Source organism: Schistocerca cancellata, chromosome 3 (assembly GCF_023864275.1).
Source record: "Schistocerca cancellata isolate TAMUIC-IGC-003103 chromosome 3, iqSchCanc2.1, whole genome shotgun sequence".
NCBI classification, from domain to species: Eukaryota; Metazoa; Arthropoda; class Insecta; order Orthoptera; family Acrididae; genus Schistocerca; species Schistocerca cancellata.
In genome coordinates this window covers 480,963,959-480,980,291 of record NC_064628.1, presented here as the reverse complement: position 1 = coordinate 480,980,291, position 16,333 = coordinate 480,963,959, and the positions used below count along the sequence as shown (strand labels likewise).

The 16,333-nt window shown below is 38.6% G+C and overlaps 1 protein-coding gene across 1 annotated transcript in view; it reads right to left on the bottom strand.

Annotated features, from left to right (window-relative positions):
- The window catches only part of LOC126175245 (biorientation of chromosomes in cell division protein 1-like 1), a 98,171-nt gene extending 84,417 nt beyond the window's left edge, over positions 1-13,754 (bottom strand). The window contains exons 1-2 of the mRNA XM_049921886.1: positions 13,422-13,754; positions 11,798-11,922 (exon numbers count right to left, since the gene is read on the bottom strand). Coding sequence (XP_049777843.1) covers positions 11,798-11,922; positions 13,422-13,550 — 254 coding nt within the window. The 5' untranslated portion in view covers positions 13,551-13,754. The remainder of the gene's footprint in view (positions 1-11,797; positions 11,923-13,421) is intronic.
- Between the last annotated feature and the right edge of the window lie 2,579 nt (positions 13,755-16,333).

The window sequence follows — 16,333 nt, the reverse complement described above, 5'->3', positions numbered from 1 at the left end:
GAAGTAGCTGAAAGGTGTAGCTAATTGTTACAAGTAAAACATTTCTGATGTTCACTGTGGTTTCAATTTGGCAATCAATCGGACCTTACTTTTGGAATAACCCTCGTACATGACAAGTGTTGGATGGACGAGGCTGGAACGAAATTAAGGATTAACAGAGTGTGGGAGAGAAGGAAAGGTGCTTTATTGAAGAAGAGTTCTTGTCTTGCGCTAGATCAGTTTAGTAATCATTTGAAAAATTCTGTGAGAGAGAAATTGAGACAGGGAAATACAGTGCTTGCTGTTATTCCAGGACGACTTACTTCACAACTGCAATCTCTTTGCGTTTCAATAAATAAAACATTTAAAGTGTATGGAACAAATGGATGATGGATGAAACCCAACACGAATTCATGCCAAACGGAGCTTTAAGATGACCTACAATCAAACAAGTGTGTCAGTGGATAAGACAGTTGTGGTCCAGAATGAGAGAAGATATTACTGTTAAATCTTTCAAGAAGTGTGGTACAAGTAATGCTTTCAATGACAGTGGAGACCATCTTATATGTGTAGAGGACAATGGTGATGAGCAAGAAGAAGAAAGTTCAGATGATGATTTTCAGGGCAGTTTGGTTTTATAAACTAAGATTTTTTTGTTTGACTTTGCAATCTAATAACAAAAAATGGTAAAAATGTTATATGTTTTAAAAATTGCTTAAAAAATAAGATGTGTCTTATAGTTCATCTCATCTTATAGTCCGTAAAATATGGCAGCACAAGAAAACAGGATGTTTGCAAACATACCGCTGTGCCGTAGGAACTCAGTCACAACCAGAAGTGACCTGATGTCACATCCGATGGTTCCCTACACTACACACCATGATCTGAGGGTAACACTATTGTGTCTCTCCAAAAACATTTGAAGAACGAACTGCTCCCCAGATGGCCGCCATATTCACTGACTATGGTCATCAGGAGTAGTGCAGAACCACAAAGTAGCAACAGCCCACACTTCCTGGTCACAGAACCACTCCAAAAACAACAGTTCGTGTTGAGATGTTAATGGCAGCCTATGCATGGGATGGTAGCCTCTGGCCATTGGTGTGCAATAGCAATGAATGTTGCAGTAAGTCCATTACTTGTTCTCAGATGGCATGCACAGATGTTAATAAAGGTTTCTTATGATCATTGTAGTTTCAGGCACAACTACGTCACATGTAAATTCCATATACACAATGAGAAAAATGCGATCATGGAAGTTTATCACTGTGTCAGTGTACAACACACTAAAGCACATTAGTTTCACAATTTCAAGTAAAACTACCAATGGTGATGTCAATGTCTTAAATCAAGATCTCTTTTTGCATGCACAATTCACGCCTGATATAGTTATGCCCAATCAATTACAAACATAAGAATGTGTGGAGTGTAAGATGCTGCATGATTACAGTCTTCCACTGTGATACAAGTAACAGTGGCAGCTTGAAAATGCCGATGAGAGTAAAGTTATCTAATATTTTTTAAGCATGAAACAAACTAATTGCTTCAAAAATAAAAATAGTCTACTTAGAAAAATGAATTTTCCTCAGAAATTTAGAGCAGTTTTGGACTGATGCATACAAAGGACTAATAGTGTATAAAAGTTTATTCCAAATATGAGAATCTTGGTTTTAGTGATGGTTTCTGATCCACTACACAGCTAAATTGCTTTGCTTGGTCTCACTGCATAAACTGAACAAATGCAGCCAGAAAGTAATTATCCAAACTATTTCACAACTTCGGTCACTTTTAATGCTGACTGGAATGAACTTTATTTAATCGTTTACCAAAGTCAGATCATACAGAAAGTAGCTAAATACATATTTCAAAACAGATCAGCTGTAGCAAGGGACAGAATACATGTATTAGTTAGGCAATGTATTCCTTTACTGAATTTTGGGATCAAATTCTAAGAGTAGTAACCCATTTGAGACAGACAGCTGTCCAATTTTTCGATCACAAATTTTCACAGTTTGTAGTAAGCGATACAATGTGAAATAAGGGAAACTTTCAGTGTTACAACACCATGCTGACATCACTGAGTTATGTAATTACTTTATTGCTGTGTTCCACGTAAGTGTCCAAACCTACTTTTGTGTGCATTATTTCAGTCCAACACGTTAGCATTAAACATGTCAATAAACATTTGCTTCTTTCTGCCTAATTTCACAATGTATCTGGGATTAAGTAAACAATATGAGTCAGCTTCCTAGTTTGAATTTGTACATGGGAAAGGGTCACATTTGTCGGAACAAGACTGTTTCTATTGACATGGCCCAAAACACACTTTTTGCAAATTATGAGAAACATTCCGGTTTGAGACCATGATAACCTAGATCCAAATAACGCCTAGCCTTTGTGACAATCACTGTATGAAAAATTGAAGAAATTTCATTATGAGCCCAAAACTTGCCTGTACATATAATGAAGCTTAAAAATATATGTATAGTAAGTCAACTAAATTTGTTTATGTGGCCTGGTGCCTTTATTCTTACTTGGGTTGGCAAAGAGGTTAAGACACTGGACTCACATGTGGAAGATCTTGTTTCAGTTATCCTTTCAGCCATCCACTCTTAGGTTTTCTGCAAAATCACTTAAGGTAAATGATGAGATGGTTCCCTTGAAAAAACAATCACTGGTTTCCTTTGCCAATCTGAGCTTCTGCTATACCTCAAATAACCTAGTCATTTGACGTGATGTTAAATGTAGCAACCTGTTCTAAATACCTCAGCAAGAAATGTCAATGCTATCCAAATACACTCCTGGAAATTGAAATAAGAACACCGTGAATTCATTGTCCCAGGAAGGGGAAACTTTATTGACACATTACTGGGGTCAGATACATCACATGATCACACTGACAGAACCACAGGCACATAGACACAGGCAACAGAGCATGCACAATGTCGGCACTAGTACAGTGTATATCCACCTTTCGCAGCAATGCAGGCTGCTATTCTCCCATGGAGACGATCGTAGAGATGCTGGATGTAGTCCTGTGGAACGGCTTGCCATGCCATTTCCACCTGGCGCCTCAGTTGGACCAGCGTTTGTGCTGGTCGTGCAGACCGCGTGAGACGACGCTTCATCCAGTCCAAACATGCTCAATGGGGGACAGATCCGGAGATCTTGCTGGCCAGGGTAGTTGACTTACACCTTCTAGAGCACGTTGGGTGGCACGGGATACATGCGGACGTGCATTGTCCTGTTGGAACAGCAAGTTCCCTTGCCGGTCTAGGAATGGTAGAACAATGGGTTCGATGACGGTTTGGATGTACCGTGCACTATTCAGTGTCCCCTCGACGATCACCAGTGGTGTACGGCCAGTGTAGGAGATCGCTCCCCACACCATGATGCCGGGTGTTGGCCCTGTGTGCCTCGGTCGTATGCAGTCCTAATTGTGGCGCTCACCTGCACGGCGCCAAACACGCATACGACCATCATTGGCACCAAGGCAGAAGCGACTCTCATAGCTGAAGACGACACGTCTCCATTCGTCCCTCCATTCACGCCTGTCGCGACACCACTGGAGGCGGGCTGCACGATGTTGGGGCGTGAGCGGAAGACGGCCTAACGGTGTGCGGGACCGTAGCCCAGCTTCATGGAGACGGTTGCGAATGGTCCTCGCCGATACCCCAGGAGCAACAGTGTCCCTAATTTGCTGGGAAGTGGCGGTGCGGTCCCCTACGGCACTGCGTAGGATCCTACGGTCTTGGCGTGCATCCGTGCGTCGCTGCGGTCCGGTCCCAGGTCGACGGGCACGTGCACCTTCCGCCGACCACTGGCGACAACATCGATGTACTGTGGGACCTCACGCCCCACGTGTTGAGCAATTCGGCGGTACGTCCACCCGGCCTCCCGCATGCCCACTATACGCCCTCGCTCAAAGTCCGTCAACTGCACATACGGTTCACGTCCACGCTGTCGCGGCATGCTACCAGTGTTAAAGACTGCGATGGAGCTCCGTATGCCACGGCAAACTGGCTGACACTGACGGCGGCGGTGCACAAATGCTGCGCAGCTAGCGCCATTCGACGGCCAACACCGCGGTTCCTGGTGTGTCCGCTGTGCCGTGCGTGTGATCATTGCTTGTACAGCCCTCTCGCAGTGTCCGGAGCAAGTATGGTGGGTCTGACACACCGGTGTCAATGTGTTCTTTTTTCCATTTCCAGGAGTGTATTTAGTGTTGAGGATCTGTTGTCATGGATCTAGTCATCATTCCGATAGAAAAAACCTCTTTTAAAATCTTTCTGTATTTTTTATGAAACTGCAGACAATTTTTGATGTATGACAAAATAACATAATTTAAGTTCTTTTTACTGTGCCCTACCAGAGTGGCTGTTTTGAAAATGGAACACTCAAGAAATTGTAGATGGCTTCTCTCCCAGGACCACTGTCCCAAAAGTGGATCGCCAAAACTGGAAGTGTAAGATTTTTTTTAAACACAGAAACCTCATTTTCTATAACTTTTTAGTTCACAAAGATGTATTGAAGTCATTATTTACAAAGAAGTTGATTACAAATTTATTACACTTTGTAACAACTAAATTGCTCAGAGAGATTTTTGCATCACCCCCATGACTCGCATTTTTTTCCTCAATATTCTTTTGACCACAGGAGATTGCTTTGTACAGCCACCTGTGTAACAGAGATAAATCTCCATTCTCAGTGTAGTTTAATGGAGTGCACTTTGTCTCTAATCATCAATGGAAGAATGTGATTTGAGCAGTGTGTTCACAAAATAACCTGTGTAGATGACATGATAGGGGAGGGCACAACAGTAGTGGTGAGAGTTCCCTCATGCCATCCATCATTCGGTAGGGCAGTTGTGTTTCAACTCACAAGCATAACTTCTAAATTACAGCTAGCATGTAAACAACTGAGATGGCCACTACCAACAGATGAAGCACAGTTCTCAGAATGTGACAGCAAACCAAGGTGGCTGCCATTCAGAAAATGTGTGGACTCACCCAGTGCTGAGGAGGGGAATGCGTTTCTGCGTGTGTACGAGCTTATTTTGCACTAGCTCTACATTGTTCTGTCAGTTAAATGCCTCAAAAGGTTATTTCCCACAGGACAGGTTGTCAGTGAGGGAATTGTGAAATAATAATAATAAAAAAAGTGGTGACCACCACAGTTTTGTCAGCTGAACATTCAGGTGCTATAATGGCATACAAAACACTGAAGATGTGCTTCACAGTGGTCTGTCTTGTGGTGATTGCCACAAGTCAGCACCACCAACGGTGATCACAAACTGCAAATTACTGCTTGTTGATACCCAAGGAGAAAGCAAATGGATTGTGTGCAACCTTTTGAGGCAAACTGGGAAGGTGGTGTCAACAAAAACAACATGCAAATCAGGTTGGACTCCTGCCGTCCATAACAAACAACTGTAGAAACCACCTGGTAGCATAGTGTGTGAAGAAAGTGGGAAAGGGTACACTTGGTTTGGGACCTGGACCAATGGCATTGGGTTCTTTTTTCGAAAAGTGCACAATCTGCCTGATGACTGATGAGACCATTGTAGCAGACTATGAAAGTGGCCAGGTACTACTGTACGTATCAGGCATGACGTCTCATGGGTTGAGCAAGGAGGTACGCCTGTCATATTTTTGGCTTGTATAATGTATGGATGTTGGACACCTATAACCACTATAAAGAGTAATTTGAAGGTTGTGCATTACTGAGACAGGATCCTTCTACCTCTTTTCCAATCCAGCAATCAACATTTCAGCAATGGGTTCATGTTTCAAGATGATAATCCATCAATACAACAAGCCCACTGTGTGAATAACTTCCTCCAGGAGGCAGGAACCAACTGAATGGGATTGCCTGTGGAATATGCTAACATGAACTTAACTAAGCAAGCTCAGGACCAATTTAAACTTGCATTGTGTTATGACAGCAAAGTACCTCAAACAGTGGATGACCCCAGCAGGGCTGGCCAAAGAGAAAGTCAACACTTATTGAGATCTATGGTCAGCATTCTTCACTTTTTATAAATCAGATGATTTTTCCTTACTTCACGAAGGTATGTGTGGCAAAATTAAATTCCATTAAATTTTCCTGCTATTGCTTCTTCAAAATCCTATTATGCCTTTTCTACAAAACTACTGAGATAAATTTTCTCACAAAATTTGTCTGTAACTATAGGAAATATGTAAAACAGTTATGACATTTATAATCTTTTTTCTTTCTGTACCAAAAAGTAATCTTCTGCCATTGGTCTTCATTGGCTGTTCTGTAACAACATTCCATATGAATATTATCTGACAGTTTCAGCTGTTAATTATGATGCATATGTGCCAGAGATTTCTTATCTTTTCTTTTTACAACAAGCTTACAACATTACAATACTTTCCACTACTGCTTATTCTGACTGTTTTACAATTTTTTTTCTTTTTTTTTCCAAAGACATAACCATCCCTGATGAAATCTTTTAGGGCCTCCATCTGGATCACTGCATTCATATTTCACAAAGTTTTGAAGAGAGTAACACTGATGGAAACATCACAGAATTTCAGTGCAGCCACCCAGATGGAAGTCAGAGAAGATTTCATGAGCACATATGCCGAGAAAGTCTACACTCACATACATCCACTCCTGTAATGATTGAAGGTTTACTTAGGCCTAATGTTTTTTAATAACACATTTAATTAATTTTTGGAGAAATTCTGTTTCAAAACTGCATACAAACATAAGATGTACTACTGAGGATCCCCCCCCCCCCCCCCCCTGTGTGAATATGCCATCTAAGGACCACGTTCCAGTTTCAGTTCTTCATTTTTTGTTCTTTTCTTTTTTTCCAGTATGCCTTCATGTGTTCACTATGTTTCTTCTTTCTGTCTTCAGACAATTTTGAACCAGTCTTTTCAGCTATCCTGCCTTGGAGTCCTTCCATTTTCAATACTTTTTCCTGAAAGGCTTCTCTGTTGTTTATATCTTCTATTCATATATTGTTCCTCTCTAAATCCTTTTTTTACTTCGTTGACCCTCGTTGTAGTGAACTTTTTACCCCAACAAGTATTTGAAACTCTTATTAGTTAATCAACTGCCTTGCATTCAAAACAGATGCCCAAAAAACGTGAGTCTTCTTTTTTTCATTATGTTTGAAATATTTTCTGTATTTTGGTATATTTCTGATCTCACTTCATAATTTGCAACCTCCTGCTGTTTTTTGTGGTCCTAATATTTTCCTTATAATTCACTTTTCTGGTACTTCTAATTTATCTAAATTAAAGTTTAATACCAGGCATTGGCTTCTATATAGGCATTCTGGCTGCATTATTGTGTTGTAATGCCTTGTTTTCGCATTTCTGGAAAAGCACTTTTATTGAAGAGGTCCTTGCTGCTCTCACCATTTTAAGCAACCTTTCCTCTATTGCAGATTTTTCCAAAGCATTTTCTTGGATTATCTCCCCAAGATATTTGAATTTTCTTACCCTCTCTGTTTGGCCAATATCCGTCTTCAGAAATTTTGGAGCATCCTTAATGTTTGCTGCAAATTTTGCTTTTTCTGGAGAAATTCTTAAGCCAGTTCTGCTGGCTATTTCTTCCATGAAATTTCTCTGTGTTACAGCAGATGCCACATTTTCCGAAAGTATAGCAAAATCATCTGCAAATGCAATACAGTCGATTTCGATCTGAGGCTTTATTAATCAGTTTATTTTCTTTGAACATTTATGAATTGTGCACTCAATGACTGTGGGCTTTTAACTGAATCAGATCAAAAGTGGCTAGCAAAACAATGTGAGGTATCGGTATTGTCTCCGAAGTGTGACATCATATGTTTTATAGATACATCTGGGATGTTTTTGTTTACATGTTTTAGTTGTAGATGTTGGTTATACGTTGTGCTTACAATATATTGTTTATTTCTTGCAGATGGTCCCTACACCACTCTGTTTACTACACCTATATAGATGTAGTAGAGAGAGTGATCTACTGGGCGGAACAATGTTTTGGACAGATTGAAATGTAGTGTAGTCTGAGGTCTAGTTTTCGTTGGAAGGTGACAGTGAAGCCAACAAATGTGTCATGAGAAACTCTTGTACACTCTTAAATTTCTGTATGTGATCAAAAGAGCTATTCTCCCACTGTGGTCTGATATTTTCAAATTTTTAGTGTCTGAAGGTGTTAATAACAACATCATTTCCAGCTCAAAAAACACTATCCCCCGGAAGGTCCTGTTAGTTTGTCATAATTTATTTTGCTAGTGTTTATGTGCTGTTAGTGGTGACAGTCCTTGGTCATTTCTTAAGGCTTGTATCTTCACTATGTTAATGATGCCATATGTCTATCAGTGTGGTACCATGTATTTAATTAATACCACAAAATCAATAATTCACTTCTGGAACTTTTCTCTTTGTATAATAATTACATATCACAATTCTACTAACAGACACAAACTCTGTCTTCCACTATGTACTGAGTGCTTCCTGCAAACACTCATTTGCTCTTGTGGTTCTGCAACTTCCCCTTCACCACTTTCTTTGCACACTATAATTATTTCTTCAAACCTTTACAAAATGTTAACAGTTCTACAAAAAAAAGTTTTTGGAATATTGTCTTTGCATCATCTACATATGGTGGAAAACAATGGTAATTTTAGTTCAGTTCTCTTTTCTTATATTCATTGTAAAGAACAACAAATAAATAATACAACAGTTTCCACATCAATTACCCATAAAACACAGAAAGAAAGATAAGCAACAGGAGAAGTCACACAGTAACAATTAATCAATGAAGACAATGCACATTCAGCTCTTGTCAAAGCAGCGAGAACAGAGAATAAAATAAAAGGTGTCTGCATTCACATTAATTCATTTCCTACCGTGACAATGGCAGTAAAAGTAAGTGGCAAGCCCAATACATATTTTCTACATCTACATCTACATCAATACTCCGCAAGCCACCTGACGGTGTGTGGTGGAGGGTACCCTGAGTAGCTCTATCGGTTCTCCCTTCTATTCCAGTCTCGTATTGTTCGTGGAAAGAAGGATTGTCGGTATGCTTCTGTGTGGGCACTAATCTCTCTGATTTTATCCTCATGGTCTCTTCGTGAGATATACGTAGGAGGGAGCAATATACTGCTTGACTCTTCAGTGAAGGTATGTTCTCGAAACTTTAACAAAAGCCCATACTGAGCTACTGAGCGTCTCCCCTGCAGAGTCTTCCACTGGAGTTTATCTATCATCTCCGTAACGCTTTCGCGATTACTAAATGATCCTGTAATGAAGCACACTGCTCTCCGTTGGATCTTCTATATCTCTTCTATCAACCCTATCTGGTAAGGATCCCACACTGCTGAGCAGTATTCAAGCAGTGGGCGAACAAGCGTACTGTAACCTACTGCTTTTGTTTTCGGATTGCATTTCCTTAGGATTCTTCCAATGAATCTCAGTCCGGAATCTGATTTACCGACATTCACATTTATATGATCATTCCATTTTAAATCACTCCTAATGCGTACTCCCAGATAATTTATGGAATTAACTGCTTCCAGTTGCTGACCTGTTATTTTGTAGCTAAATGATAAGGGATCTATCTTTCTATGTATTCGCAGCACATTACACTTGTCTACATTGAGATTCAATTGCCATTCCTGCACCATGCGTCAATTCGCTGCAGATCCTCCTGCATTTCACGACAATTTTCCATTGTTACAACCTCTCGATACACCACAGTGTCATCTGCAAAAAGTCTCAGTGAACTTCCGATGTCATCCACAAGGTCATTTATGTATATTGTGAATAGCAACGGTCCTATGACACTCCCCTGCGGCACACCTGAAATCACTCTTACTTCGGAAGACTTCTCTCCATTGAGAATAACATGCTGCGTTCTGTTATCTAGGAACTCTTCAATCCAATCACACAACTGGTCTGATAGTCCATATGCTCTTACTTTGTTCATTAAACAACTGTGGGGAACTGTATCGAATGCCTTGCAGAAGTCAAGAAACACGGCATCTACCTGTGAACCCGTGTCTATGGCCCTCTGAGTCTCATGGACGAATAGCGTGAGCTGGGTTTCACACGACCGTCTTTTTCGAAACCCATGCTGATTCCTACAGAGTAGATTTCTAGTCTCCAGAAAAGTCATTATACTCGAACATAAACGTGTTCCATAATTCTACAACTGATCGACGTTAGAGATATAGGTCTATAGTTCTGCACATCTGTTTGACGTCCCTTCTTGAAAACGGGGATGACCTGTGCCCTCTTCCAATCCTTTGGAGCGCTACGCTCTTCTAGAGACCTACGGTACACTGCTGCAAGAAGGGGGGCAAGTACCTTCACGTACTCTATGTAAAATCGAACTGGTATCCCATCACGTCCAACGGCCTTTCCTCTTTTGAGCAATTTTAATTGTTTCTCTATCCCTCTGTTGTCTATTTCGATATCTACCATTTTGTCATCTGTGCGAGAATCTAGAGAAGGAATTACAGTGCAGTCTTCCTCTGTGAAACAGCTTTGGAAAAAGATATTTAGTATTTCGGCCTTTAGTTTGTCATCCTCTATTTCAAAACCATTTTGGTCTCAGAGTGTCTGGACATTTTGTTTTGATCCACCTACCGCTTTGACATAGGACCAAAATTTCTTAGGATTTTCTGCCAAGTCAGTACACAGAACTTTACTTTCGAATTCATTGAACGCCTTTCGCATAGCCCTCCTAACACTACATTTCGCTTCGTGTAATTTTTGTTTGTCTGCAAGGCTTTGGCTATGTTTATGTTTGCTAATGTTAATGAAGCAGCTGAGGATGGAGTCAGGCTGAGACCTAATTTACAAGGTAATTTCTGCTTTACAGTAAATTTGCATAGGTTATTCCAATGAAAGGAAATTTCCTTGTAGCTTCATTCTTAATTTTATTTATATGTATATATCATGTATGTATGACTCACACTTGATTTCAAGACAATATTCTCTCATCTTTAAGTACCTGTCATGTGTGCTTCACGAATTGAATGCCCAAGTATTGCAGTTGCCATTGAATTAAGGGGGGCACTTATGGTGCAAGTGCCACACACACCACTAGCTTCTCCCTTGATGGAACGACACTTAAAGTACCTACGGCATTCGGTTCATGAAACATGCCTAATAGGTACCTAAGATGAGACAATATTGTCTTGACATTGATTCAGCATATGACATAAATGAAGAAGAATTAAAATACAGCTGAAAAGAATGTTTTAATAAATAGAAGAAAAAATGGCACATAGTCAATAACATTGTGACATGTTTTCTCTAGTAAAAAAAAAAAAAAGTCAAATATACCACATCCTGATTAGCCAGAGTGTCGGTCTGTTGTCAATGTGGAGTACATAAAAACAGGATTATTCCACAACTAAATTCCTACAAGCACAAACTTTTGTGATCACGTTAAGTTTGTATAAATGATGTCCGACCATAAAATGCTAGTAAATAATTATTCCTATTTGTCTTTACTGTCATAGCTAAACTTCTACTGAGGGTTGTCTTGCTAATGACATATATAGCATTACCATGGTTAAGACTATGTACAAAATACTAAGTGATCCAATCTGGATATTGAAAACTCCAGCATTTCTCAAGTACTACTACAGCTCTTCCTAACCTTCACTTTTACTGCTACTACTACTATTACTACTACCACTGCCACTACTACAACTACTGCTACTACTTTACTACAGTCGCTACTATAGCAGCAGCATCCCCTACCAACCATTATGCTTTGTAGCCTGTGAACTTGTGCCTATACATAAAATCTATAAATCCAGTGGTTATGTAATACTCACTCATGAATATGCTTACGCAGACTATCCCGCACTTGATTTTTATTAAGATCTGATTTCCACTCTTGTTGGGCAAGAAATGCTGACACACTTGTTTCCACTCTTTGGTGTAGGTTCTGGTAGGCTGGCTGTAATTAATGAGAACTACAATATAAATGTTTCAGTTAACATTCACGTGTCTAATTAAAAAATCAGAATAACTTACCTGATGCATCATCATATAAGACTGAAAGAAAACACCACTCATGTTCTTAAGGAATTAAACCACTTCAGTTCTTATAATGAATGTGCTGTGTTATAAGCTACTGTAAGAATGTCATTTTCACCAGATAATAAAAGTTGGACTCACCATTTACAATGGGAAGAGAGGCACTGGTTTTTATTACCAGCAGCTCTACCACAAGAAGTAATTCAGTTTCAATTTGTTCACAGACAACGCTACCAATCAAATTAGCTCTCCCTCCCCCTAAATTATGACTAAAAAGAGCATAAAACACAGCAATAGTCATTATGTGGGAATTTATGAATTTTTGGAAATTAATTAGTGGCAGTGGAGTAAAGAATCTAAAAACAGCATTCGTGATTAATTAATTAATGTGTATGTGTGTCTAACCCTCCGCACATGTGTTCTTTTTAATATTTTTTTGAGGGGGAAGGGATCTCTTGTACAGAGTTACAATGGGAGTTATGACTATATAGGCCTAGACAATAATATCTCACTACCAATACAGAAAAATGCAACTCTAACAAAAACATTAATGGCATTATGCATTGAAAACTCATTGAAACATCGAAATCCTTAGGTATGTGGCAGGATATTACATGACAATGACTGCTTTCACTCTGTACACTCCCTATTTTAACCAGCAAGAACATGAATTAAAAACTACTCAACTAGGCTTCATATTATACGAATATATTTCTTTCAGATTTTAGAGCACTGCCTGTCTTTACATTCCAATTACAATTTGCCCTGCAATAATAGAACAGTGATGATCAAATATTTCTTTAGTTTTTGATTGATAAACAAAACCCACACGAGAAATTATTTCCTCATTACATCTCTATTCATTCTATGATAATGATTGGCACGAGGGGTGATTACAACAGATCTAACCTGCATTCAGATATGTTCTAAGCAAAAAACGTGAAATAGCATGCAGTAAAATCAGAATTCTGAGGTCAAATTATATACGAGCAGCTATTGGGTTTTAATTATTGTGGAGTGCCACTGAAAAGAGAGGCTTAAGAGCAGTGTACAGATTGAACTATGTCGAACTTGGCCCGACGTGGTGCACTAATGTTTCGATTATGTGTCGATTTTTCTTTGTCAGGAAAACTAATCATCATACTTGTTATCTATTAACATCCCATGAAGCAAGAATACCGAATAAGTTTAATTAATCTACTATCTTCTTTATTGTTTCCAACAGCTTACGAATCACAGTCGTATTGTCTGTACGTTGGGTGAATCAGGCAATTACGGCAATTCTTCATTACTGAAATTTATTGAGCTCCACAAAAATTAGTATAGTTTTTATTTTTTTGAATGATTAGAAAGCATTACTGCTCATGTGTGCGTATTAAAAACTACATAAGTAATAAACAAATTTATGGCTCGGCTTACCTTCGTATCAACATCAGCTATACATTCTTTGCGGAATCTATCGAAGATCCCTTGAGATTTCAGTTGTCCAACTATTTTGTCAACAAGCCTTGGATCACCAGGAGGATACTGAGCCATAGAGACCTCCATTTTTGACACTAGCTCTTGTGTTTACAAACAGCACTCCAAGAGACGCTTATATATAGAATGCCTTCTAAATAGTGCACACAAAAACAAATATTTGTCTTTAAACACAACCCACTTTATTTACAAAACCTGATCCATTCTCACATACATAAACTACGATCGCCATAAACAAACCAACGATAAACACACTAGCACCACTTGCAGCCAGTGATCATTGCTAGCAACTGTCAACAAAAATGTGGAGTACATGTCAAAAACCAAAACTCTTTGTGGAAAAACAGACATATTTTTTATTTATTTGGCTTCGGTTATAGACCAATTATAATTTCCACTTGATACTAAATATACTGCAAGCTTAGCACTAACTTGTCTTGATATAAATTAAACTTTGATGCCCGTTGTTGTTTAGTATCGAAAATACTGTTCTATTTTATAAATTACTACACGGAATACTGAACAATGAACCTCCCATTTCAAATATCACACCTTTAAAAATAGAAAACTGTTTTATAGGGAACCCCATGTTTAAGGAAAAAAATTAGTTTTTATTGAGAGTATTTGAGGCAATCGAGAAAAGTCGAAGTTGCCGTATTGTATGAGCTAAAGCGGCAACTGTAGATGAAACAACCCGGAAAAATAATTTAGGGAATAAGTTTAAAACGAAAGGACACAGGGGCAAACTTGTACCTACAAAATAACTGCAATCTGATCCTCATTCCTGACAGGACTGTATTAAACATGTGAGCGAATTCTCACGGGCCGTTACTACACCATTTATACACACTGTCCGTCACGTCAGGTCAGTGCAGGTCATGTGATCTCTGCTCGCATGGCTGTCCCGAACTCTTTTTCGTGGGAATTGCGGTCTTCACAAGATGATTCTCAATTGGTTTTAACTTTATGCTCAGTGTGCACATACACAATGCAGTAGCTAATCTACATCGATACTGTAGTCCTCTTTCGTACGAAAGGACATTTATCAGACTGAAACGGTTTGCAGTTTGCAGGGACAGCTTGTATGTTAGAGAAGGAAGATAGAAGTGCGAAACAAAACAAAGAAGGATGTAGGCTTAAAAATGTTATTATATGGTACAGAAGGGGAATTTCACACAGAAGGAGCTCGAGGAAGAGGTCTCTGCAATTTATAAGCATTTTAGAAAGTCGAAGCACCTTTATTCACTTTTTATGTTAAACTGTACCCAGAATTACTAAAAGAAACTCTGTTACAAGCTACCATCACACCCTGTGAAAACTGGTTTGTGTAAGGCTAAGTTAAATTGTAAATACAATGCACATTTCTGCACTATTGTAGTCATAAGCCCTTCAATAGTTTTCTCTTTAAGAATTATAGGTTTTCTTTACATTTTGTATTTAGCTTTTAATAGCTCAAGTATCTTATTTATACTGGGGTTAGTTAGTGAAACCACAAATATATTGACCACTGTTGCATGCAAAATTGTTTCACACACAATCAAGAGAGCTACTTACCAATAAATAAACCTGCCACAATCATATATTTAAACAAACAACGTTAATACATTACTTGATGTACACTTCACAAAACAAATATTTTGCCACTGTTGTAGTGTCTAAAGGTTTCATTCCATTTCCTTATCAAAAATTACAAATGCCTACCAACATAAGACACACATAAATTCCCCTTGCAAATTAATCTGATTTTACCAACAGTATTTCTTTTACTTGAAGTTCAGCAATCAACTTCACTGTGAAATATTAGGTTAAATACGAACCAGTATGTATAAAAATCCACTTTATAAATGTAGTTGAGGGAAAGTAATTTAGTATACTCATGTTGTACAACTCAGACTACTGCCAAACTGCTTCAATTTATCTTCCATCATTCATTATAAAAATACAAATTTTAAGAAAAGAAATAACGAAATGAAACAATTTATAACAAATAATATAAAAAATTAATAACTAAGACTTAGACTAGCAAGTGACATAAACCATGAAAGTATGACGAAACTAAGCATGAATATGAGCATGTTGTTGCATATCAGGAATAAATAAGATTGGCCTTTACATGAAAAACAATGGATGATGACATCAGCTGTCAAAACTTTTTTCCAAGAAACCTAGATGGATCAGTAATGTGATGTGACATGATGGGAAGTGTGGATAGCGCCATTTGAAATGAATTGTGGAATGTTTTGACAGGACACGATGTGACAACCAGTGTGCATTGGCCTGTATGCAGTCTTGTTAGCTAGTTCATAAAAAGTTTTTGTGAGGTTGGCATAGTGAGAGACAGGTAGGCTACTGGCAAAAATGAAGGTATCATAGATGGTCATGAGTTGTGTATGGAGTTTTCGATCTGCAAAGGTAAGGACGAATTCTTCATTCGAATCCCGGTCTGATGCTACACACACACACGCACAAACACACACACACACACACACACACACACACACACACACACACACAGTTTTAATCTGCCTGGAATTTTCAAACTACCACACACTTAGCATTATGGAAAGTCCATACAAAGCTTGTGAATCAATTGTAATCTTTGTTTTCGTACACTGTAATTAGCAGTTAAGATACCAAAACCTCAAATTCAAACTGAATTATTTGCCTTTAAGCAACTGTGGTGTTAATTACTATTATTATTAGTAGTAGTAGTAGTAACTCCAATCCTATGGTGTTCACCAGCCATACCTGGACAGATAGAGCGACGTTTATAATAACAATAACACAATAAAACGAATACAAAATTCCATTTTAAACTGATGCTGAAATGATTACCACAAAGTATATTAAAT